This window comes from Lathamus discolor, chromosome 6, assembly GCF_037157495.1.
Source record: "Lathamus discolor isolate bLatDis1 chromosome 6, bLatDis1.hap1, whole genome shotgun sequence".
NCBI classification, from domain to species: Eukaryota; Metazoa; Chordata; class Aves; order Psittaciformes; family Psittacidae; genus Lathamus; species Lathamus discolor.
The window spans coordinates 85697202-85724598 of NC_088889.1; the positions used below are offsets into that span (position 1 = coordinate 85697202).

Genomic DNA, 27397 nt, shown 5'->3' on the forward strand with positions numbered 1-27397 from the left:
GCTATATTTGTGCTATTTGTCCCTGCGCAGATGAAGACCCTGCCTCTGTATGTGTAGAAAAGCCTTGCTGAATTTTGCTCCTTAAACTCAGCATAGCAAACCCCTTCTTTTCTTCATCAGAAGGGACTGCAAGTGTTGAAGGCACAAGCAACCCACTTGTTTGGTGTAAGAAATAAAACAGTTGTTAGTGAATCAGTACCTACACATCCTTCTGGCACCACTTGTTATCCTGATAGTTGCACTGAAAGTGGTATTTTGGTCCTCCAGCACTGCTCTAACCACAGAGTTTGGAGGGGGTGGTTCTGCCATGGTAGCTGTTCTGCCTTTGTGTGTTGGCAACAGATAAAGCAAAAATAGCAACTAGAAGTTTAGGTGAGTCTCCCTGGTTGCTTGCTGTCTTAAAGGCTCTTGACAGCTGTTAAGAGCAGGGTGAGCAAGAGGAGTCTGTTGGCTATCTTCGGATTTGATGCAGGAAGTAGAAGGAAGTTCTCTCTGAAGAAGCCAAGGCAAGGTTAGAAAACCTGTGTTGTGACTCAGGTTTGAATGACAGATCAAGTGAATAAATAGGGTTTGTAGTGCTCAGGATGTATGGACTCCACAGTGGACTTTTTCACCTCTTAAATAGGCAATGGCAGAGCCATCCCACAAAGCCTAAGATGATGAGTGTTCTCCTGTTAGAGGACCTAACCTACTGAGATTTATGGAAACCTTCCCAGTGGTTTCAAGTTCTTTGGATCCTGGCCAGAGCAGCTGCAGAGGAACAGTGGTACAGAGCTGCTCTCCTAAGCTTCTGAGAAACACCCTGGAAATAAGGATGTTGAAAATTAAAAGAGCGTAATGATTGTACCAGTGCTTTATTTGACAGCAGGGTTCCAGTTTAAAGAGTAACCCCTTAGCTGTTTACATGGGCTCAGTTTTGCAACAGGTGAAAATAAATATTAGGTACCAAGGAGGGAGACTAACAAATCAAAAGAAAAAATATATGGATTATACGGTCCTGTGTAGTCTGCAAAGAGGATACAAAGCAGCTGGCAGACTGCTGCATATTTATGAGAGCATCTCACACATCCTCACTCTTATTAGAGCATCTTACCTCAAGCCTGTCATGCTTGATTAGCACTTTAACAGGTTCAGGGACTTACTTAACCAGGTCTCCACACTTTGCACCCCAGACTGGATTATTCAGATGTTGAGTGCTGGTGACTTGCAGGTGTGTTGCCTGTCTAATAGCATCCACAGCAGCCTGAGAGCCCATTCCTTATGCATTCCCATGTTGCTAGAAACTGGTTAACTGACTGGTTAGGCATCACTTCATCCAGGCAACAAGCTTCTTGTTTCTTCATCAGCCTTCAAACCCCTCTGTAGCAATTCGCCTAAACCTGCACAACAGAGAGTTGTGGATTGTCCGTGCTACTTGGCCATCTGAGGTCCATTCGGATGTTCAGTTTTCAGCCTTCAGTGCAAAGCTGCAGAGGTACCAGGAATAGTGGTCTCTCACTGCAACAAAGACTGGTGTAGTTGTCCAGATTGAGTCAGAACCCAAATAAGTTTTAAAAGTTATATAAAATAAGTAAACATGATTAAATAGGACCACTATTTAAATAAAGCGAAGAGGTCAACATGCACTAGTATCAGTTTTAAAGAGCAGCTCCTACTTCCACAGCTTCTGTGTTGCACATGCACAATCTGCATGCCCAGTCTGCATGCCCTGTTCCCCTATTGCCATGCATAAGTGAGTGTCTAGCTTTTGCTGTAAATATAGTCATTAGAGGACTGCAACAATCACACTGGTTGTGAACTGCATACACTTACAAACATCATCTGAAGGAAAGTATCAGCTATAGCAATCTGTTAGCAAGTGGGGAGTCTGGTGGTACCAAGCATTTCAAAACCCATGAGCTGGTGATATTTTCCTGGAAAACTGTCCTCATTTCAGTGTTCAGAGGTGTTGGTGCACATCGTGCAGTTGTGGGGCAGGTTTTGGCAGACTGTGGAAGTGATAAGCGTCATGCTACAGATATACACCCTATAGGTGCTCTCTTGACAGCTTTCTAGCATCTGAATTACTTTGGAAAAGAATATATTTTTAGAATTATCTTCTGAGTCATTGAAGGGGAAAATAAAAGCTCATAATTTAGTTCACTTGAGTAAGAAAAGTTGCTTTCCTTTCAGGAAAGGATCATGTCCAAGTTCCAGATTCTTGAGTGGAGGATGATGTATGTTGCCTATGTTTATCACTGCCGCTTTGGACTTTGCTCAGTGTATGAAACCATGATGTGCCAAAATGCATTTGGAAGTGCAGCGAGCAGCCCCTTGTCTTCCTGTGGCATGGATGTGGGGGAGGCTACATAATCTCCCTCCCCTGCATTTCTCAAGGCAACTGTCCAAAGGCATTTTTTTCTTTCTCTCTTTCAGTGAATGTACTATGGGGAGCTGCGTTTTCTTCTTTCTCTGCAATATGTTCTAATTTATAGGATGAGATTTGTGATAATTGAGTTCAGAGCTGAATGCTGAGCTTTCTCCATATTCCCTGTGGTTTTCCTGGGAACAAGATGGTTGCCCAGTATGCTTCAGGCAAAAAATAATGAATGAATAAATAAATACATGAATAACAGCATGCCTCATTTTGCCTATCTCAGAGAGAGAGGAAGCTAATTCTTTAAGTATCAGGAATGTGTTCATTATGCAAAATGGCAGAGCAGATGCACATATTCATAATAAGTATATTAAAAATCCCATTTTAGCTCCTAGAGGACAAGTGCAAGTGCAAAATAAGGTGCAATTATATTTATCTTCCCACCTATGGTGTGCTCTCATTTGAATGTGTGTTTGTTTGAGCTGGTTGCATCTAGAAGTGTGGAGTTTGCTGTGATTGAAAAAACAAAATTATTATGACTACCAGCCTATGATACTTCTTATCAAAGGCTGTATCCAAGGTCCCTGAATTTACTAAAAAGGCCCTTTTGAGTCCAGCTGGCTTTGCATTCAGGCAAGGGCTGGTCTCTTGCACAGGCAGTGCTAAGTTTGTGCTAATAGCAACACAAAAGAGCAGAAGACACAATACAAGGGGGGCTGTTCATCATAACTATCATTTAATCGAGTGAAAATGATGAACTGATAATTGGATGTCCTTGCAACTACTGCACAGAGCCAGCGCCCTGGGTAGGGTCCCTTTCATACAAAGAAATAAATCAGACAAGTAGCCTGCTGTGGGCAGAGATTAATCTTTGGCATGAGCATGAGCAATAGTGGAAATAAGTGTTGCTCATGAGTCTGTGCCTGACTGCAGTAGCATGCTTGGTACTTGCAAATGAAAGAAGATGCTCTTTCCTACCCTTAAAGCAGCATTAAAGACTGTTGAAGTTCTACATGCTCAGTTCATTAAAAGGCTGTAATGATGAAAACCTGACTAAGCCTAAGGCATCTACTTCAATAGTTATTTTATATGCTTTCACTTCGGCAACATGAAATAAAGGTGGAGATACAATACTAACCCAAACAAGGACAGGGACAATGGGAAGAGACCTGGAGAACTGTCCTACCCAGGCAAGGAAGATGGACAAAGTCTTCCACTGGAAATTCAGCATCAGGAGTATCCTAAGATATAGTCAACATTCTTTCTAATTAACAGTAAAAGTGGGATTTGTGTTCTCCAGAAATCCCAATCCCTGCACCATCTGGGAAAGTGTTACCATTTTTTGAGAAATTAAACAAAGTAGCTATGAAAAATAGCACTGCAAAGACCTAAAGTCAAATGAATAGTAAAGGAGAATTTTCCTTTCACACTATTAACAAGAACAAGAAGAAAATGCTGGAAATGTTCACAAACAAACCCATTTCTTAAAAAATGGCTTTACAACGTATTAACTGGAAATTGTTATTCTCTGTTCTTGCTTTTTCCTGCCCAGCCAGCTTGGCTGTAAGGCTGCAGTAACGATACTCTAAGAGTACTTGTGCAGTTTCTAGTACTGCCCTGTGTGATGGGCATTTGTCACAGGTGGTTTTACTCAGCCACTGAAGCATGCACTAGTGAAGTAGGTATTTTGTCTGGGGATTTTTTTACCTCTTTTAATGATCAATTACTCTGATTCCACTGGAGAAGGCATAGCCTAAGAAGAAGCATTTCCATGTCGGGATCAAAGCAGTGAGCAACAGGGTTTCCGCAGCCCCTTTCTTCTGCAGGAGCACAGTGCATAACCTTGGAGAAAGCTCTGTCTCCTACACAGATGAATTCGTCCTTTACAGACAACTATTTTGCCAGAGGAATGGAGCCACTGCCTGCCTATTCCAGGGTACTATGTAATATATGTCAGCTGAAAATCTGCTTTTCAAGCTTTGGCAAGCCAGGATTAATTGCAAACAGTTTGGCACTGCAGGTTCCCACTTGGCTGCGTTTCTTCAGTCACATATTACGTGTAATCTGAAGCCAGCTCGTTTTCCGTATTTCTGTTGCAGAAGCAACAACGATTCTTTAACTTTTTTCCTCTCTCTCTCAAGCAAAAAAGTTAATAACTACATTTGCTGTTCCATTATCCCTAAAATAAGTGCAAGTCCATAATTTGAGAGTTGAGATGCCTTCAATTTCATAAAAAGTGCAGAGTTACAGGAAAAAAGCAGACAAAACAAAATTTAGCATTGTGAATAGTGCGAAATTCAGCATCTGTGCCTCTAATTTTATTTCTTAAATGAATGTTGAAACAAGGGTGATAGGCACTAATAAGACATTACAGCAAGAATGCCAGTTAATTGTGTGAAGAGAAAAATCTCTGTTAAATCACTCTGGGGTTATCATAAACATATCCAGAAATAACAAAAGGCAATGCTAGTTGCAGTTGTTAGCAGAACAACCTGTGTGTAATAGGAAGAAAAAAATGCTGTGCTTCTCGGACTATTTTTATTTCTATAAAGACAACCTTTCCTCCTCTTCCACACACACCAGAGGAAAGGTTATCTGCTTTCCAAGGTTTAATGAGCAACACTTTTGAACACTGATCTGGACTTAGAGGCAGTTTAATGAACATGGTGCCAGTGGAAAGTCACCGTTGTCCAAACTAAAATAAAATACAGCTCAAATAACAGAAAATCTAATGTGTAAGCCTGTGACTGTGGAATACAAAAGCTGAGTCTTGTCTCAGGACTATGAGGTTGACACAGAATGGCACCTTTAAGGTATTTAATTGGGTCTAGTTCTGCCCCATAAGATGGGTAACGATTTGGGTCAAGCCCTGTGTACAGTTCCTGTTAGGTCTGCTGGGCCACATTCTGATCTCCCTTGCTTTGCACACTGGCATAAAATCAGTCAGGATTTGTCAGAAAGGAGAGGTCAGGGTGACAGACATCTGAAACAGTCTGCTGTCCTTTACAAATGCTGAAAGGAGGAGAGGAGAGTGGAGCTGAATTCAGTTTCCTAAAAGAAAAAGAAACAAGATGATACGTTTTTGTTTTTTGCAATCTATTCTTGATTTCCTTACTTAGATGGAAGCAAAGGCAGCAAGACAAATAGAGTGTGTGACATTTAGCTGAACAAAAAGCAAGGTGAACTAAGCTGCTAATTATACCTCCTATATAATGACAAAAGACATTTTCCAAAATAACTAAATATTGTACATTTATCCATAATTAGGAGACGATATTGCCAGAGAGGAACATGAAGGTAAGAAGACAAAGACAGGGAAGGAGTTTTTTTTTATAGCTAGGGTTTTTTTAAGCTCATTAAAATTGTCACCAGAAATATGCTGGAAAAGACAAGTTTGTGGGCAGAAGCACCACAGAATGAGAAAGAAATGCCACAGGAAGGAAGAAGAGTAATTCTAGGAGTAAACAGCTACTTTTAGAAAATACCATCTGTCCCGAATATGAGTTTGCCATAAATTGTGACTCAGAAGTCTTTTTCTATTGAATTCCCAGCTTGGGCTTTCTTAAAAGTCAAAAACCTTAACCTGACTCAGATAAGGTCATGTCCCATGATTAATATATACATTCATCTGGAGCCAGAAGTTACTGGCGAGGAGAATCTCCAGTTCCAGAATTCATCTCAATTTCTCCTGTGTTCTCATGACATCTGCACTTTTTCACTCAATTTCTCCATGTATGGAAACTCACAAAATCCATCTGCCTTGGGATGTTTGTGGGTTAACCTGTTCTCACCTGCTGATGCACGTGGAAGATAAAACAGTAGGTAAACGCCAGGAGTCATCATCACAGTAGATGCTAAAACTTTGATATTGTTTAAAATCACAGTTTCCAGGACACGAACAACAGGCGTAGAGGGGGTCACCTCTGTCTTTTGCGTGGGAAAAAGCATGGCATGTCTAAAATGTACAGAGAAATGAACAATTTAAGGTAGTAGAAGGAAAAATATACTAATAAACAGCTTTGCAAGCCATTTGTGCTCAGTCTTATTCACAAACATTGGAGGTGGGCAGTTGTCTTCTGAAATACATTATTCTCCATCAAAGACTGTTTTCTTCAGGGCTTTCTGTGATATCAGCAGGAAATCAGAGAATAAGAGGGAAAACAATTAATAGATATAATATCAATCAGGCTGGAATATGAGCCAAAGAATTTGATCCTTTGAGGGAATGAGGCAGGCTTTCATCACTAAGTCTTAGTCAACTCCTAAAGGATGAAGAACTGAGCAGCGAAGGAAAAAAAGATCCAGTTGAGGATTACATGGGAACAAGCTTAGGCAAAGACTGTCCTCAAATGGCCTTCTTAGGGAAAGAGGCTTTTTTCCTTACATTTTCCCCAGAAAGACTTCCTTTTGATTAATAAAACTGTGCTGGGAACAAAACCATGCAGGAGATCCAACACAGAGTTGTCGTGAGTCCAACCAGCGATGATTCCCCAACCCCTTCCAGATGCGACATGGGAGACTGTCACTGTCCCATCCACCTTTGTACAAAGGAGCCCAAACTTCTAATGCCTCTCTTCATCCACCTGAGCCAGCAGCAAAGAGGAAGGATTAGAGTGCCTAAGAGGGGTATGTCATGTCAAATGTTTCTTGGAGTTAATTCTGACAGCACAGGTTTTAATAGCACCCTTTGCAGATGATCATGATGGGGGGGGGGAATACATCCGTCAGCAGAAAACTAGACTGAGGATGAAAATGCTGATTTTTGCAAGAAAATGAAGCAGCAGGCATTGCTTCATTATGTTCGAGGTAGCAGTGACCTTGTCTGGGGGTTGCCGAGTGTGGTGTAGCACCTCTGGGGCATGGGGCCTGACTGATTCCTGTTACTCTGGTTTCACTGTGCTGCAACTCCAGTGCATTCTATGATTTTTCCACCTGATTTATCCAGCCATGAATGAGACTACAATTGCTTTCTCTATTTCTCTATGTAGTCTCAGCTAGTCCTGCTCTCAAGCTCTGGTAGTGAGCAGCACTTTCACCCACAAGTGGCTCTCTGACTTTCAGAGGCTTACAAGTGCAAAGAAAGTCTTCCTTATGTTGAAGTACTGGATCTTGCAACATGGTCTTGCATGAAGGGAACAAGCTGAGCATGCTGAGATTTGTGGCACCAGATGGAAACCCTTTTTCTACTGGTGCTGCTTTGGTGAGCTGGTGGCCACTGATTTACACAGTCAGATGTCCATGGGAATCCTCCAGTTACTTCCTATCCTTCCTGCAGAACTACAATGTGAACACACAGGCTCCACACTATTGCATAGATGTGGATGGAGGCATGTAGGACACACGCACTTTATTATTCTATAAATACTGCTTATCCCCTCCTCTAATCCCCTGCACAGTAGAAGTGCAAAACCACAACCTGCCACAACCTGCTCTCAAACACCAGTGTGCAGAACAAATTATACGTTTCAGTATAGGTAAAAAGAGGCAGGGGAACTTCGGGGAGTCAGGCTGCTCTCAATTAGCAGTTATCTCCAGCAGCTTGTCCGATTAATAGCTGCACCTCACACTGTGCCTATATAATAGGTGGAGGGAAGGTGTTTTAAAAGTGCATTGCTCCTAATTACTGTGGAGACAGAAACGGTAGGTATCTCTTGTTAGAGTAAACATCTTCTCCATCCTTTCCCCAGCTCAGATCTATGCAAGTGCCAGTGCAATGCCTGCGCAAGATACAAGGTGGGAGTGTAGCAGGTACCAGTTGGATGGTGCCAGCAGGAGCCTAAGCATGATGGACTTGGGTAAAGTTATGTGCTTCCATCAGCACTAAGCATCCTCACTTCAGGGGACTTCACACCCTGCACCACAGTCTTCATGGACCAGAGTCCAGCTCTTTTGGAGCTGATTCCCAAGGTACAAAAACACTGACCTGTCACACCAAAGACAAGCCTTCCCAAAGCCAGAGAGCTGCTACATGTTGGTGCTTAAGCATTAGCAGTTGCAACACACACGTCAGACCCAACTCATGGCTGAACTGTAGTCCCATTCCCTTTTCTTCCACAGACGATGACTTTGGACAAATTAACTCATTGTGTCTTTGAAAAAAGGCTAAATTAAGTTTGCACATACCTGTGTCTCAGGGTAGCTTAGCTGACGTGTGAACAGCCGTATTACACAACTGGACCTAAACTGCTGTGACTTGATGTCTGCCCCAGCTTCTCAAGAGCTTGTCCACCCAGCTTCTGATTACAGTAACCTGCAATGTGCTGTAACCCTTTCCCAGTGAGTTACAGGAAAACCTGCTGAGAAAATGCTCTTATACTCAGCGGACAATTCGTTCCGTGCCAAATCTAGTTGAACGTTTACAGAGCTGTCACTCATACCTACTTATCAACAGGTCTTCAGGGTTGTTTTAGGAGATTGTTGTATTAGGAAATGCTAGTGCAACTTCCAGGCCAGACCAATCTGCTAAACTGGTTTCAGCAATGCAGGGCTCTGGCAAGTCAGGGAGAGATGAGAATGACATCCTCTTCACCAAGGAGCTTCTTTGCTTTGGACATAAAGGTGCAGATAACACTAGTCACCAGTCAAGAATTCAGAGATCTTTTCAGAAAAGTCACTTTACCAGCACCAAGCCCATGGCTCTACCATGAACAGGAATGCAACAACATTGCCCAATCACAGCTGAATTACACAAAAATTACAATCAATTCACAGCTATCTGGGCGACCCTATTCTAAACCTTGCTTCCCTCTCTTCCTTTTCAGTAAGTTCACTTAATTGCACATTCACTGCAAAGTAAAGAAAGGTTTTAAAGTACATTTACCTTGTAAAAATATCAAATCTTCTTTAGAAATGAGTACTTGTGAATTATGAATGAAGGCATGCAGTGCTGAAAGTACCTGCTTATACATTTTTAAATGTAGCCTTTCACTTCTAATAACACTTTTAAAAACCCACTGGGCTGGAGCTTACAGACTATTGCAAAAAACAGCCATATTCTATGCCACCACGTTCCCTGATCTGAAGAAGTCCCATCTGCTCCAGTCATGCTGTCTCCTTTGTAACCTGGAGAAGAGGCCAGTAGCTCTGAGCAAAGGTCACCTTAAAGGGCAGGAGAGGAAAAATTCATTGTGAATGGAAAGTGTAAATGGAGAAGAAAATGTAAAGATTAAAGAATAAAAAAATAAAAACCCCACAAAAATTCAGACAGATTTCATACTTTGATGCTTTGCTGGGCAGGATGGTTGCTGGTGTGGACATGCCCAACCCCACTAAAGGGTATTCATGGGCAAGCTGTTTGTCCAGTTCCCCAGACCTGGGGACAGACTCAGATCTGATGTCCAGCAGTGGCACGTTGACCTGCCAGGTATTGCAGGGGAAGAGTTACCTTGAAAGACACAGTGAATTGCCGAAATGTACAGGAACAAGCCTTTCAGTACATCTTCTGAGCTCAGGTTTAATGCTGTGCCAACACAGCTATATTGTACCCTGGTGGCAGCTGGGTCAGAGCCAGTGATGGATGTCCTCAAATCCTCACAGGTGCTGCACGTCCTTAAAAAACTCTCAAAGCTCTCCTTTGCAAACTTAATTTTATTCTGCAGAGTATGAGATCTACCAAGCTTTAGTTGCAAGAAGCAACTAAATTCAAGTTACATGAACAAGGGGAAGGAAAATCCCCAGCTTATCCTCTCCTCTCACACACTGTCTCTATCAATCTTTCTTCAGAGACAATTTTCATTACTTCAGACTTAAAAGCCAGGAGGGGACCTTAGACCTCATCTAAACCTGATCTCTTCCTTATGTCAGCATTTCAGCAGGTATCCCTGGACTGAGCCCTGTAATTATCTGACCAAAGCAGTTACCTGAAAGGCAGCTACAGTTGATTTGAAGCCACAAGGAAATGGCAAAGTGACCTGCTTCCTTTGTCAGCTTCTCCTGACACCCTCCGTTTAACATGGGTGCCTTTTCTCAGCCTGAGTGTGTCACTTTTTTTTGCTGTGTCCTTTTTCATCATGTTACATATATCCTGCAGTCTCATTCCCTTGAGCCTTTCCCTTCAGCTAAGCTCTTTCAGTTTGGCAGTGCCAGTCCCTCCTGAACTTCCATCAGCACACTCAGACCCTTCAGCATGCGAACAGTCTGTCGCTGGCATCATATGTGCTTGATCAGAAGCAAAATTACCTCCTCCTACCCACCTACTCCCCAGCCCAGCATATCAGAGCACATCTAGGCAATCATCAGCTTTGTAAACTTAGGTCTTATCTGGAAAATAAGTTCTCTATTTGTTTAGCATTAACTATAGTCCATGCATTTCATCTTCCTAGGATTCACTATCTGCCTCTTGGATGACTGACACAGCAGTAGCATCCTTCTAGTCCTGGACTTTACTGCATTCAAGCTACCCAAAAATAAACTCCCATGGGTCAGAGGCTTCCCTGGCCAATTCTTCTGAAATGCTTAGTGGCAGGAATAATTAAGCCTGATTTTTTCACTAGCAGATGATGCCTAATGCTCTCCTAGCTGGATGGACCAAGAGGCTCCAGCCAAACTCACGTGAGAAGAGACCTGCCTTCCAAATACAGAGGGTGTCTGCTAGATACCTCTCCCTTTCTCATGGCTGTATCAGCTTCAGTATCTCTACCTAATATTAGGTAGGTGATGTTGCTAGGATATGTTTTTGCTTAAGAACAAATCTTGTTTTTTCCTTAACCCTTTCTGCTCTGGATTTTTGGATATATACATATCTCCCCCTCCTATTAATTCTCTGAACCAAACAGTCTGTAGTTGGTGTTGGCTGCTGCCCATTTCTACACACACTCTTTCTTGTGCCATGTATGCTGCTTTTTTCACTCTAGCTTGTGCACTTATTTTATCAGTGAACTGAAAGTAGGCTTTCACCTCAAGTTGTTGTCTACTGTCTCAAGTGGATTTTTTGCATTTTAGGAACTGGCATTGGTCTTATTCTCATTTTCTTTCCTTTTTTTTTTTTTTCTCCTGATCAGTTCCGTTTGGCAGTGATCAGCTTTGTAAAATATCTCCTTTGCATAACACTACTGGTTTGTTCACTAAATATTTGCGGTCTGCAACCTGTGGTTCTGAGCTGTAAATACCCAAAACTGTTAAACCAGGTCTCTTACTCAGTTCTGTGATATCTCCCTGTCTGACCTCTGGGACTCTGTGTATTTCTCGACAGAGACTCCTGGGTTAAATACGTACATTGAATAGACTGGTTTAGGTAAAAACTTCATGTGCAAAATATCTCAAGGTACAATACAGTACAGTGCAAATCCTTATATACCATATGGATCTGGCTGTCCTCCCCACACTAAAAGGAATTACCAGCAGTGCAGTGTTCCAGTTCCCGGTCATTGGCAACACGCCCTCTTGTAAACGCAACTAAAAAATCTCTGCCCAGAAAAAGAGACCCCGATGAAAACAACTTGGTCTTTCCTCAAATTTTTTATCAGACTGCACCATCTAGAGGGCGGCAGCAGCATCACCCAGCGCCAGCTCTGAACCGCTCCTGGGGGGATACCAGCGCTGCAAGGATGTTCCTCTATCCCGCTGCATAGAAAATATTCCTATATCCCTATTGCCTCCCTGCTGTAGTCAGCGCAGCTTTGCAGGAATTTATGCTACTGAAAAGGTTTTCCTGGCTGTGTGCGAACTGCTGTCAAGGCGCACAAAGGAAAGGGACTCTGTGTACCACAGCGGGGTAAAATACTTCCAAGGACATAAACCAGACTGTAGTAACTCTCCCCTGACCTCCTCAGCATCAGGCTCTTCCTTTAACCCTTTGCTATTATGGTCAACCTCCAATCAGTAAGAAACCTTAATACAATATGATGTACACAGACCACTTTCATTTCTTCTGCTTACATTTATTTTTTTTTTTAATACATATCCTCACCATCTCTTTGTGAGAGTTCACTGTCATCAAGCATGTCCTGCAGTAGAGCCAGCATCCGCATGTGTGCCCTCATTAAATTCACATGAAGCTTGACGGTGATGCCTTATTTGGCAAAGGAAATATTTCCTGATTTCCCCTGTAACAATCAAACTGTTGATCAGTTTATTATTAGATTATTAGCAAGTATAGTTAAATGCTGGGTCCCACACTTGGGTCACAACAACCCCATGCAACACTACAGGCTGGGGGAAGAGTGGCTGAAAGCTGCTTGGCAGAAAAGGACCTGTGGCTGTTGGTCAACAGCAGCTGAGTATGAGCCAGCTTGTGCCCAGGTGGCCAAGAAAGCCAACAGCATCCTGGCTTGTATCAGGAATAGTGTGGTCCAGCAGGACCTGGGCAGTGATTGTCCCCCTGTGCTCAGTTCTGGGCCCCTCACTACAAGAGAGACATTGAGGTGCTGGAGTGGGTCCAGAGAAGGGCAACAGAGTTGGTGAAGAGGCTGGAGCACAAATGTGATGAGGAACAGCTGAGGGACCTGGGGATATTTAGTCTGGAGAAAAGAAGGCCCAGGGGGGATTTTATCACTCTCTACAACTACCTGAAAGGAGAATGGAGTGTGGTGGAGGTCGGTCTCTTCTCACAAGTAACAAGTGATAGGACAGGAGGAAACGGCCTCAAGCTGTGCCAAGGGAGGTTTAGATTGCATATTAGGAAAAATTTATTCCCCAAAATGGAACAGGCTGTCCAGGGAAGTGGTGGAGTCACCATCCCTGAAGGGATTTAAAAGACATCTAAATGTGGTACCTAGTGACAGAATTTAGTGGTGGACTTGGCAGTGCTGGGTTAAGTTGGACTTCTTGATCTTAAAGGTCTTTATCCAACCTAAATGATTCTATGGTCCTACTGTACTAATCCATGTGAAAGTTTTTGACAGGTTATATAGTGATCCATTAAATCTTAGCTAGAACTGAGGTCACCTGTGAAGTTAGTTACTTCTTCTGAATATCAAGGATTTTCAGTCCCTGAATCGTGTTAAATGACCCCTGAATGGATAATCATAGAATGGAGAAATTAGAGGTTTCCCAATCTATCCCTCATCTAATAACAAAATACATTGACAAACTGAGAGATGGAGGTGCTTGTAAGACTCAGATTGCTCAAACAGGTTTACGCTGTCCTAGGGAAAACTGGGGACAACCCTTCAAATTTGTGAAATGAACGGTTGCTCTTTGCTTCCAAATAAAGATTAAGTTCTAAATTGCCCAAATCAGATATGGATACACTGGGGCTGGAGCCAGATGACAAGCTTCAGATCCAGACTCCAGCAACCAAAAATAACCTTGGGAAACAATCTTCTAAACTCCAAGTTTTAATTAAGAACAGGTCCATCCCCACCCGTATTCCAGGGGAATGAATCTAAATACATCTCTGGCTTTCTGCTCGATGCTGTTCAACCCCATACCAAACAGACATAAATAGATGCAATGCCTTTTTTTGGGAGAAGTTTTCCCCACAAAAGCTAGCAAACAATATATAGGCCCTTAACCACAAAAAGACTGACATGAATTTTGCATGCTCCAAATTTAGAGTAAGTGGGATCCAAGACTTCTACTGAGTTCTATTTCCAAATGCAAGTAAGAGTTCATGATTCAGACCTCCCTTCCATGATCTTCTCATCCTGGTGTCTGGTTTTTACTTATTCGATAAAATGAACAAAAGGAAGTGTTCTCTCCCAAGCTTAGTTATTGCAGAATAGCTCAAAAGTACACTGTATGACCCACAAAACTCCCATGCTCCAGTTTTCTCAACTGCCACGCACAGTGATGCACTGCCAGCAGATTTCTCTGTGGTACGTGCCAGAATGGGATTGTCTGCTTATTTTAAGTGATAATTTGGCTGCTTTGCATCCTGCTTCCTAGAAATCTGAATTCTATCCCAATGTCTTTTGTCAATACCAATACATCTCTCCACATCTGAGCCATTTTCAAGATTGTTTCAGTCCATAAACTGCTTCTGCAGAATAATTTGCCGTTAGCAGCCCATGCAAGAGGCTGATTCAGGCTGAGAAAGTTGGGGCTGTTCAGGCTGGAGAAGACTGTACGGAGACCTCATAGCAGCCTTCCAGTATCTGAAGGGGGCCTATAAGGATGCTGGGGAGGGACTATTCGTTAGGGACTGTAGTGATAGGACAAGGGGTAACGGGTTAAAACTTAACATGGGAAGTTTAGATTGGATATAAGGAAGAAGTTCTTTACTGTAAGGGTGGTGAGGCACAGGAATGGGCTGCCCAGGGAAATTGTGAATGTTCCATCCCTGGCGGTGTTCAAGGCCAGGTTGGATGAAGATGGTGGGATGGTTTGGTGTGAGGTGTGATGGTTGGGTGGGATGGTTTAGTGTGAGGTGTCCCTGCCCATGGCAAGGGGGTTGGAACTAGATGATCTTGAGGTCCTTTCCAACCCTAACTATTCTATGATTCTATGCTGAATAAATAGCACCAAGCACCAGCAAGCCCAACTAAGTCAGCAAAGAACCATGCTTATTCTGCTGTTGGACACTGCATTGGAAAAGGCAGCTCACATAGACAGCTTATTCCTACAACAGATCACTGCTTCTCATTTTATCATGGGCACAGTGTTGTTTGGTTAGGAAAAAACTAGACATGAAGCAAAATATTAAGGAGTGTCTTGTATCATTGCATCCTTTCAGATCAATTCTCTGTGTTGTGTAGTAGGAATAAGTGTTTTGGAGGGTCTTCATATGCCTCATTAGTCTCAAAGCATTTAAAAATCCTTTCTGTGATCATGCCTATCTTTTATTCCAAATTGACTGCTATTGAACAAGGAAAAGACTACCAGGCAGCTACAAAGACAGTTTAAATCAACCCTTGCGTCTCACCTCCACCCACTGATCACCCCTTTGTGGACCTGTCTACAAATCTTAACACTGAAGTTCCAACTTAAAGAGTATCGTTAACAACAGGATCTGCAATTACATATAGACACATTCTTTGTTTCCTGGGTCATGCCACTACCTTTGTCACCACCCACATAACTCCTCCTTCTCTGCTCCCGGTCACCCCAAGCAGCTGCTGTGGTGTTGATTGATACAAGTCCTTTGCTTGTGGTTCTACAAGTACAATGTTAGGCCCCATAGCTGCCCTTGGAGCTGTGGCTGCAGCGTGTTGTGTGTGGGCAGCAAACAGGGCACAAATCTAGCTCTGTTGTTGTGAAGCTTCATACTGCAAGATGCCTCATATAACACCATTTTCACCACACGGATGGGTTGCAGCTAGAAGGAGAAATGTTGTGTTGTGTTCATTTTGGGAAACACCAGCGTTAGAGCAGATCAGCACATAATTAGTTGGATTTAGAACTATCTTTTGCATGGTATAAGTGCTAACTTCGCTCCCTTGTAATTTCTGAGATCCTATTTGTTAGCTTTTGAACACAGAGCCAAACAGAGAGTCCCTAAATCCTTGAAGCTTCAGAAACTGCTGTTTGCCTAGAAATTCCCATCACCCGTTAAATACATAAGTCAACTTCTATTATTTCCCCAAGAGTTTTAGCGAGAGCTCAAGAATTAGGACCAATATTTCTAAACTCTGAAATCCAGAGAATAATTTGCAGGAACTGAGGAACAACTTGGAAAATAAGGAAGATACTAAGGAAAAATAAGCTACTTTCACAAATACTCGTTAACTGAGAGCAATGCTTGTAAGTAGCCACCCCTTTGCTCACATACCTGGTCTAACATATGGTTGCAAAAGTAGGTTAGTCAAAAAATACATAGGATTTGACTTTCAGATAAGGAAATCTTCAACTCTTAATCAAGATTAGAGATTTCCTGAGAACTTACCTATGTATACCTGAAAGCACCACAAACCCCAGATATGGGAAGATCCATTAAAACACTCAGCTTCTTAAAGGTTTAATTTTGTTAAACTCAGCTGTCTAAAGGTAGGCAGCAACATGCTGAGCATAAGGAAAGTGAGAAACTTTTAGTGTTCCGAGTTGGCTTCAGACACTTTTAAATCCCAAAGATATTTCAAACAGATCAAACTGAAATGATGATGAAGAAAAGTAATCCAAGGTCAAAACTTAATGAGAAGAAGCAGAAACAAAGCTGGTTTGTATTTATATGTATTCTTTTATGACACTTGCACAGTTCAAACACAAAATAAAACTTCACAAATAGACACACGGCAAACCTCCCACCCTTCCTAAAGACAGTAGAACTGAGGACTAGCATTACACTACAAATATTTTCACCTGAAACTACTAATGGTGAGAATGCACTTCAGGTGGCAGAGATCAAAGCTTATTTCTCTTTAGATTCTGCTGTGTGCATTGGAAAGCCTCTCATAAGATGAAAAGGATGGAAAAGCAAGAAGAGAGCTTACACCTCTTTAAGGAGCTATCAGCAGAAACCTCAAAATACCATGTTAGATGACAGTTCTCCGCCGAGAGTTGCTTTCATGTGATAGATAGCCAAATACTTGAAGGATGATAAATGATGAACTGTGAATGATTATTCTAATTCAGAGGAAGAGAAAAAGGTTTATATCTGGCATTGAGGAAAATGTAATCGGATGTCCCTGACACATTAACCATCAAAAGTTTATCCTGGAATGAAGTCAAGTAGTTTAACTTGTATTATCAAAACATGATTTTTTTTTAGAATGAATAAAAGCCTTGACAATTGAATTTACTTACAGGGAGAAAAAAAGTCAAAATCTTAAGAGTTAGGAGGAGTGGGGTAGGCAGAAAAGAAATCATACTGGTAATGGGGGAAAATTATTACCCCTTGGTAACTAAGAAACGGGAAACATCTTACAAAGTGTGATCCTATTGTAAAATGGCTATTATGAAAAACTGGAATATACTAGGAGCTTTATGCAGCAACAAGGTGCACTGTATTGAGAAATTAGAAGTAATTATGCCTGAAGGAAAACAGGTAGATGGAGAATCTGGAGAAAGGTACTCCTGCAGTTCAGAGATGAATGAAGATGGAGCCCTGGTTGCCATCCCCTTCTTTAGTAACAGCACTCAGGGGCCAGTTTCCAGTTACTTTTGTCCTGCCAGTTTGATCTGTGTTGTTTTGGAATTGTTAATGCAGCTCCCAGAAAACTTCTGCGTGGGTGAGAGTTATGAGTAAGCGAACTGGAATGAATTACTACTTTCATATGAAAATAAAATCAGCAAAACATAACAGTACTGCCTTTCCTTATCCCTTCTGCTCCCCAAGGTCCAGGATTTGTAGTGCTAAATGTACCAACAGGGTACAGAAAGAGGCAGTAAATCACCTGCTCAGCCTGCCTGTGCCCTACAGCTGTGGGTCCTGGCTCAATACACACTACCAAACCTCACAGGCTTGTCCAAGGATGAAATCAAGAGTGAGAGGATTCTTGATTCAAATGGCCCCTTTATTCAGACTTGATTCAGAGGGTCCCTGGAGGGTCATGGCTTTTCACAGTGAGACACAGACAACACAGACAAGCTGTGCGTGTGCTCCAGCAGCTCAGAGCCCACCTCCTCACCCATCAAGAAGCAGGTGACCCACATCACCATAGGGTGGCTACCTTTGCATTTACAGGACCATGTGTGTTCAGTCTGCTTGGGCAAAGCTTGCTTGCACCTTGTATTTGCTTAACTTGTATTTGTCCATTTTGTAATATCAGCTAATAGAACATCCCTGATTCACTGACTCTGAGCTATGCGCAAGGCAGATGGGAGAGACAGGTTTGAACTAATTCAAATTTGCAGTGTCGTGGATCTATCAAGTGCTTGTGTGACCCCAAAAATCCCTTAAACCGAAGAACGTGTGCTAGAGAGCAGACAAAGCATCACAGACACTGGCCAGGCCCTCCAGCCCCTGAGTAGTTACCAAATTCCTAAATATTGCAATTTGTGACTGGGTAATATGAAGCTGTTCTATCATTTAGCTTTATGGCAGTAGGAGAGCCACATTGCCTGTGTGATATTTGATAGGCACCCCTGAACCCTGTTGGTGCCACAATAGACCTCAGCTCACTTGGGAATTAGCTTCTTTGCTTCACCATTGCTCCTCCATGCCTGGCTGACTGTTGTCCTTTCTCCTCTGGATAATTATGATGGCTGAAAAGAAATGTGCCAGTTTCCACAATTTAACAGCACATGGACATTTGTGTGAAAGTGAGAGCCAGGATGTTTGTGTTCATTCTCTTAATTCTCTCGACAAAATGCTTTTATAAATAATCAGGCCTTAATTGTGTGATTCCAGTTAATGCAGAGGGAGTTAATTAACATCTGGAACAAGTTTCCTGGCCTGAGTTATTAGCTGTGTCTGGTGCACAATTCAAACTACGTATGAAGTGAGGCCTATAGCAAAATGATTTTGTACATAGCTGAAATGAGAAATTGCCAAAGATGGATGAGGTATGGCAGCTGCACCAAGATAATATCCGTTTTTGGTAAACAAGTGTAGACTGAGTCAAAGTATGATTGCTGTGCTGGTCCAAGAGGTGCACTATGCAGCAAAGAGTAGGCGTCACCTCTCAATTTATCCATTCTTCAAACCCTCTAGCTCTCCCTATTTGTCTCCAAAAGCCTTAAGGATTAGTGATTCTGGAGACTTTCAGAGCTGAGGGAAGAACAAACCCACCAATATAAAGGCCAGGGCTCCTGTTCTGCCTTGCACATCCCTATTGAGCTTTATCTCATCTATCTGCGAAGTCAAAGAGAAGGATTCGATTTCATATCACACATTGGAGTGCTAATTTTTGTAATATTATTTACAGTCAGCATGAACAGCTCCACCAGAAAATTCAGTGCTCCTAGGAGCTGGTCTCATAGACCTGCAGGCTTTCTCCACAGCTCCTGCTTCTCACCCGCTTGGTGGCTGTCCCTTCACTTTTTTGAGAGTTTCTTGCTAGAAAAGGATTTGCTACTCCCTGGGAAAGGCAGATAATGTTATAACAAGGAACAGTCCATTGTCCCGGAGAGTGATGGAGCTGGGTACCACATCTGCACAGCAAACAGACAAGAAAGTACCATCTAAACTCCTGGCCCAAAGGGAACCCAAACAAACAAACAAAACCCCCACCAAATGGAAGCTTTTTGACCAATAGTTACAACCCAGGAGTAGGCAGGAGAAATGGCTTTTTACCCTTTTTACTCTTCCTATTTTTCACTAGGAAAACAAACTGAACATCTTCAGAAGTGGATTTTCACATATGACTTGCGAATCTCCATATCTAGGGCACAGATAATGAGTCTGAGCTAGTTGATACAGTTGCTCTCTTATTTATCATCATCTTTAATGCAGTGAATTTTATGGAAGGTTTCTTATCCATGTTCCTGTTTCAGTAGAAACAGGGGCTGTGTTTTACGTAAGAGTTTTACACTGCTGCAGCTCAAAGGCATGCAGATGAGGAATGTCTCTCCAAATAACCCCCTAGCTAGGAATATAAACAATTCTCACTGAGCTCCAGCAGAAAACCATAAATTGTGGTGCAAATTGTGTTTCCATGCAGTTCTACGTAAGAACACAAAAGAGAAGAAGAAGAGAAAACAAATCAAGTAATGGACGTGAGTGAAGCAGAGAGCAATTTAGGATGAAATGCAGGTGGACAATGTGAAAAGATTCATCGCTTTCCTAGAAATGAGGGTCACTGACTTTAATGTCAGAAGATTCCTGATATGGGGCACCTGGTACTGTTGCAGCCAATTACCCAGCCAAGTCTGGGGAACATTTCTTCTCCTCATCCCATATCAAAGCAACTGGAAGAGTAAGTACCACCACCTTCATTTCCACATCCTCTTCTTTGCTTGCCAGAGCTATAGACCTTGTACTAAAAAGAAAAAAAGTTTACTGGTGGCATAGATTACCATTGGGTGTTCCAAAACCTGCTGATGGCCACCACTTGTTTCCACTGATTTAAACAAAAAAAAAAAAAAAAAAAAGGGTAGATTTACATTGAATACGAGGAAGAAATTCTTTACTGTGAGGGTGGTGAAACACTGGAACAGGTTGCCCAGATGTTGTGGATTCCTGGAAATGTTCAAGGTTAGGTTCAATGAGCTTCAACGACCACCTAGAGGACCCTTGGGGAACCCCAGCTTTGGGACTGCACATGTGCTCACTAAACTATGCCCATCATTAACACAGCAACACCTCTCTAACCTTCATATGCAAATTACGGATAACACTCTCAAAAGAACATGAACATAAAAGTGCAGGGCTCAGGTCTGAGGGAGAGCTCCCACTGCCAATAAAACCCTGAGTGAAGAGGACCAACAAGACATCACCGGATCCATGGGTTGTGATACTTCTCTATTTCTTTCTCTGCCTTTCTTTCTCTCTGCCTTCTCCTCTCCTCTCTTTTTCACTGAACATTGACTAGATCTAAGTAAAAATGTGTGGCACGGGACTTGCTGATCCAGTTGAAGCAATCATTGTTGAATTATTATATCTAGCCACACGCCTTTTATTTTGCCTTAATAAATCACAAAACTGGTTGGTGGGTGTCATTTCACCTTAATTCAGTACAAGCTTATCATGAACTTGGTTGTTGGTCCCAAGGGGAGGGAGATAATCCAAAACAACCCCTTTCAGGTTGTGACAGTAAGTTATAGTAAAACTGCTGCATGGATGCCAGGAAAAAGCTATTGTTTGCCACCCTAACATGACACTTGCTAGCTCCACCATGGTACGTATGAGAGCATGTTAGCATTGCTTTATGCATATTGTTTTCAAGGATTATAATTGCATCATATATGTGGGGATAAAATATCTGTATGCAGGCTTTAAAAATTACCTTGAGAAATACGGATCTAGTTTTGCATATATGGATTTCAGAAGTAAGTTTATGAGAGATAATAGAATTTGATTCCTATTGTGTAGGACTCAAAAGTGTTCTGCATTCTTCTTATCATCTGCATGAATTTGCAGCAGGTGAATTTAGTGATATTTACAAAGCCAGAAACTAAACCCTCCAGCCCACTGCTAGCTATCAGGAAATAATAATACTTATCCACAGAGCATATTACACAAATGGCCATGGCAGGCATTTCCTGTCTATCTTGCCAAACTGTCCCTCCACCTACCCATGGTCCCACTCACTCCTGGGGTGCTGCTCAAGGGCACTAGCCCTGGTTGTTAAGACCCACCTCCATTTGCTGTATTTAGTCTCACAACCTAGCCACTGAAACAGAAGTTAATTTAAGTGTTATTTTCCACTGAAACAGGTGAGGAGTACAGTGGCCATGAGCTCTTGAACAGCGTAGAGCTAATTACCAGCTGTAATGCACTTTTATATATGCGTTGGACACAGGCGAGCTGATTACACTCACCATAGCAAGAAAATACAAAATTGAGGTAATATAACATTACTAAATGTATATCATTTGCTGTAATACCTGTTACACAAAACTTTACTGATTTTATACTGTCTGTAAATATGTGAGGATTTTGGTCGAAGTGTATTGTCTGACTCTTTTAGCAAGACAGTTTTCATAAATAAAATAGGAAGAACTGACAGAAAGATGCTAACAAGCTGTGTAAAATCAGAGTCAACTAACCCAGTTCTGCATTTTATAAATTACTATCAATCAGAAGCAAGACTGTTTGAATCACTGAAATTTCAGTAAAATAAAACACCTCCAAAGTGAAGAACCAGTGCTGAAAATCATGTGAACATTTGCTTCTGTCTCAAGGATCACAGTTTTTAGTGAGGGAGAATCTTCCCAACCCTGTGGTCCAGCTTCTTCTTTACTTTAAGCCTCCTATGCCTGTTGGACAGAGTATGAAGATCAGACATATATTATTCTCCACCACTGAGTCTGCTCTAACTTACTCAATACTAAAGCCCTGGTAATGCCTTAGGCAGCAGTAACTGACCCTTTATATTAAGACCTCCTCTGTAGCAGGCGCCTCATGCATATGCCTATTGATGTATTTTAAAGTGAAGATAATTTTTTTATTTTGGGTATCCTCTCTTGATTCAGATTCCCAAGAAAACACCTCTTGGATCTGTTTTTCCATGCCATATATTTCCCCCTACTCGCTACTCCCTGCTACAATGTTTTGCTCTATACATACAAAGCTTTTGTACGTCAATCCTCGTCAAAACTTTAGGAGCCACTTAAGCATCACTTTGAAGGGCTCTTTACCATTCAGATGAATTTTCCTCTAATTGTTTCCTTTAACTCCAAAAGGGGTCTGGGGACATACATTGTATGAAAGATACTGTAGAAAACGAAATTTTCATTGCTAGTGGTTCTGCTTTTATATTTCCACCCAAGTAACTGCACACCAATTTGCTTTCTCTTTTCCAATACCCGTTTCCTCCTGGGGCTAGTTCCTGTGACAGAGCTGTCTTCAAATAATTTAATTATCCTGTGGCACACACCTCTTTAGTCCCCCCTGAAATGGTGTGTGATGCCTTTGGTTTACATCACTTGTTGAAAAGCACTCCAAAGCATTGAAAAACTATGAAATTGTTACAGTATTGGATGCCAACACACAGGACTATTAGTCTAATTCATCCTTCAGATCAAAGCCCACACAAGCAGCTCTCCTGCCTACAGCTATTTTCCTTTTACTTTCCTGCTTGACAGTAGTCCCTCATATCCCTCTGTTCTACTTTCTTTGAACATACACATTTTCCTTTAGTCATGGAAATATAATTTATGTCTATTATACTGTATTATAGATTGCAGATCAGGACAAGCGCGCATTACTGCCTGGAACGTCTGTTTATTGTACGTCGGGTTTCTAAAAATAAATAAATAAGAAAGCCACCCGGCTTCACTGGGGAGAGAAAAATAGGAAGGGGGAGGACTTGGGGGCTGGGGGGATCTGCACTCTGTTCTTGAAGTTTAATTTCCAAGTAAAGACCTTGAAGCATGATTTATTAACATCATGCTGTTTGCTTTTGTCACGTTGTGGATGGGGGGGGGGGGGGTAGTGCCGGCCCCTCTCTAGCCTGGACCACCCAGCGAGCTGAGCAGAGCTACTGGCAGCACACATTCTGGTTCAAAGGTTCACCCCCAATTCACCAGCTCCATCAGTCACCAGCCTTCTGGCTCAGCCACCCCATTGGAGGCAACAGCAATAATAATAACCCCCCCCCCCAAAAAAAAATAAGTAATATCCTAACAGACGGGCTGTCTAGGGCGTGAGAATTGCAAAAACAATCCCCACCCCATCACAGAGAGTGTGTGTGCACAGAGGAGAGGGAGTGTGAGGAGGGGGGAGAGAGGGAATGAGACAGACAGAGGGGAGGGAAGAAGGGAGGAGGGAGTCCAAGCTCTGAGAAACATCACTCCATCTCTCTCACTCCACAGGAGCTGAGCAAGGAGCAGGACAATGTTTGACAACACGCAGTACCCCTATAACTGCTTTAATTATGATGGGGATGATTATCCTACCTGTAGTTCTGATGAAGAGAAAAAATTCACCCGACCAGCATACAGGTAAGATGAAGTTTTTCCAAATCCCCTCATTTCTGGGGAGGTTTCTGAGCTCTGGGATGGTGGGATTATAGATTTTGGGGGACTGTGGGACCTCTCCCCAGCTGTGTGCAGTGGGTCTGATTTCCCCCCTTCTCTGTGTTTGAAGTGTCCATGATTTGTTTCCTTCCGTGTGGGGTCACAGCAACTCTGGCATGCTGTTGAGTCACCACATCGCAGATGGTGTCCTCCAAACTCCAGGAGCCCCAGGAGAAGGGGAATTAAATATGCAATATGCCAGTGGGTGAATTGGATGCAGATAATCCCCATTATGGTGGGAAGAGGTGCAGTGTAGATGTTCACAGGGAATCTAAGGTCCTTTACACCAGCAGGCAAGGTCTCTAGTGACACTGTCTCTGAGCCTGGACTGTCTCACTGCAGCTTTCCAGCTCAGAGAAACTTTTCTGATTGAGTTTGAGAGGTGGATGATTTTTCTGTAATCCTCCTGTGTCTAAGTCCTCTGCACTGAGTGCCAGGGCAAACAGCCTGGCTGGGACTCAATTGCCTGGAAGTAATGCTTGTGTATCGCCCTGGAGGCTCAGGGCTAAGAGGCAGTGACCACGCTCAGGACCTGTCCCTGGGATGTCTCCTGTCAGGGTGCAAATCCACTGGGAGAACTTTTGGAAGCAGGATATAGGCACACATGTGCCCATGTGGTCCTAAAAACTGAGTACGTAAGTAAGGTGACGGTGTAACAGCAAGTTTTCCTTTTTTCAGCTACATTGCCTTAATTGCAATGGCCATCCAGCAAAGTCCTTCAAATAAAGTCACCCTCTCTGGCATTTATGACTTTATAATGAAGAAATTTCCTTACTACAGATCAAATCAAAGAGCCTGGCAGAACTCCATCCGACATAACTTATCACTTAACAGTTGTTTTGTAAAGGTAAGATCAGTAACTGTATATTTACATACACACAGTGCATGGCTAAAATAATACATGCAGGGATAATCTTTTCACTAGGAAAGAAGGAAAACAAACAGCTGAGCTGCAAATCACTTAAAATGTCTCTGAGTTGTCAATTGTAAAGAGTATATCTTTGTCTAGTGCGTGCTAATAGATAACAAATTGAAGAGGATGGAGTTTACATCCTATTCGTATAATGAAAGAGAATAGTCTTAAAAGTCTTGTCATATGTGTTTACACCATTCTTGAATGTAAATGAATGCAGATGTGAAGCAGCAGCATCTGTAACACATACAAATACTGAACTGCCTTTAAATAAATACAGGTTCCCAGAACAGAAGGGAATGAGAAGGGGAAAGGAAACTATTGGAGCTTTGCAACAGGATGTGAATCCATGCTGGATCTCTTTGAAAATGGGAATTACAGGCGAAGACGGAGGAGGAGGAACGTGAAAAGGGAACATAAGGAGCAGAGACCAAGCAGTGGGAAAAGTCCTTCATCCTCCGATATGTCTTCTATGGACTCTGCTTTAAGCAACATTTCCTCTTCTGAAAGTAAGCACGGAAGAATTGAATCAGGCCCAAGACTGCTGGAGCCTCGTGGGTTTGCTCCAAACAGCATGACCAACAGGCAAAGCCTAAGCAATTCCTCCTTGGCAAAATCGGATTCTGAAATTAAATTCAGCATTGATTACATTCTTTCAGCCCCCGACCCTTTGCCTGTCCTGAGATCTCAATATAGTATGCAAGAAAATAAATATCACCTACTGGAGGCTCAACAAATTAATCTCCAGTTCTGGACAATGTGATATTATTTATTCATGGCAAAAAGGTCTGAGTTGCAATGTATTTAGCAGCCTCATGTCACTGAAAACCAGCTGCCTGCCTCCTCGTTGTCTTCACAAGCAGTACTCAGAAAGGGTTACTGATTCACCAGCCGATGCTCGCTCTGTACCCAAAGAACTTTGCTAAGATTAGAGCATAAATAACAGTTACCAATATCAGTTTTCATTATGCTGAAATTCACGAAATTCTAGCTTTGGTTTCTGAACTGTCGTGGGCACCATTTAACACCACAAAGAATTTCCTTTCTCAAGCAGAATCTGACAGAAAAGAGACTTGCTTATCACCCATTGCTTTATTAAAGACAAAGTGAATTCGATTCCACTTTCACTAGTGGAAATTAGGATTAATTCCACTGAAGTATATAGGTCAGATCTTAAGCTGATCTAAAATAGTGTAATTCTGTCGACTTACACTGGCTGAGAATGTAAGGGGGGGTGACTTCGCTTTCTTAAAAGGAATCACAGAATATCACTCTGTCTTCCCTTAGTTTTTATTTTAACATCTTGTTTCAAACTGTTTTGCAGCTTTCACTCATCATTAATGAGAAAACATAGTTTTTTATTAATATGTGTTTAAAGTGTATTTTTGTTGATATTCAGGGCAGAGTAGTTTAAAGTGTTGAAGCGAAATTGTATTCAAAATAATTTCAAGAAAGCTAACTGCAAGGCTGTTGAAGTTTGGTACGCTTTGATGGGTAATGTGACAGAGGCATAGGGCCTCTTAATGCCTTGGATTTAAAAAAATAAACAAACTTCTTCCTTTATACTGTCAGAAAGATTCCTGAGATGCTGCAGGAAAGTCCTTGAACATATTTCATTTAACAAGTGTGAAGGGAGACCTGGCTTTGCAAGAAGCTGTATGCAGCATTGACCAAAGCTAGAATTCCACCTACCTGCTTTGAGACAAGTTGTATATTTCTATTAAACAGATTTATATTGATCCTTCTTGCAAGCAATTACCGAAGTGGTACTTGATACAATTTCAGCAAAGCTAGTGAGATTTATAATTTGCAGATAGCAATATTAGGTCATGAGCTCCATTTCTAAAGAAAGCCGTTTCATTAACATTTACATGAGGAGGGATATTTTGGAACAGAACCTGACGGACAATGATGAACTGTAATGGGCATTGAAGAACTTGCGTTTATACAACTTGTCCATGATGAATTGCTTCCCAGTACCTAATAGCAGTATTAGTAAAGACCACAAAATCTTGGTTTTGACTTGGCTACTACAGTCTTCACCTACTGCACATATATTTAAAAACAAAAAGCAACAACAGGGATTCTGGTGGCTTTAAGCAATTATATACAGAGAGATAAAATTCTCTTTGCAACATGAACTAAAGGTAAATGAAGGTGTACGAGATAAGATTAAACAAAATTGTGCTAGAGGTATGCTCAGGCATGACTTGAACTTTTATGCAGGTTTGACATTTCACTAAGTTATTTTACATTGTGTCTAATATATACTGTACATTTATACTATATATTCTTATATATTGTTATTGAGAAAGGGAGCAATATCACTGCATTTATATGTTGTAAAAATGCATGATGTATGTTGTCATGATGCTGAAAGTCCTGCCATATACTTAAAATTTACCGTCAGGGGTATTTCACACTGATTGGTAATAAAGGCTCACTTTTTTGGAAAATGATTAAACTTGCACTCTTCAGGCATTTTCACAGCATGCAAAAGTCTTTGCTTCTTCTTCAGAAAAGTCAGAATGAAAAGTCATGTCAGGTACATCACTGCATGTCTTCCAAACTCTGAAGGAATGATTTCTTGTCACCAAATTCAGCCTTCAGATGGAAGCTTTCAATTCTCTGTGAATCAGTGGTTATTCTGGGCAATTACCTGAAAGCAAAATTTCACTCATTAGACCTGATTG

The 27397-nt window shown here is 41.9% G+C and overlaps 1 protein-coding gene across 2 annotated transcripts; it reads left to right on the forward strand.

Moving 5' to 3' along the window:
• The first annotated feature begins 23545 nt into the window (after positions 1-23545).
• On the forward strand, positions 23546-27110 carry FOXL3 (forkhead box L3). 2 transcript variants are annotated; one of them, XM_065686504.1, is made up of 3 exons: positions 23546-23716; positions 24470-24638; positions 24985-27110. In XM_065686504.1, the coding sequence occupies exons 1-3, from the start codon at positions 23610-23612 to the stop codon at positions 25465-25467; spliced, it is 759 nt and encodes a 252-aa protein (XP_065542576.1). In that variant the 5' UTR covers positions 23546-23609; the 3' UTR covers positions 25468-27110. The 2 variants fall into 2 exon arrangements, with proteins under 2 accessions (XP_065542576.1, XP_065542577.1); XM_065686505.1 differs by having other exon boundaries at positions 24572-24638.
• Positions 27111-27397: the final 287 nt, after the last annotated feature.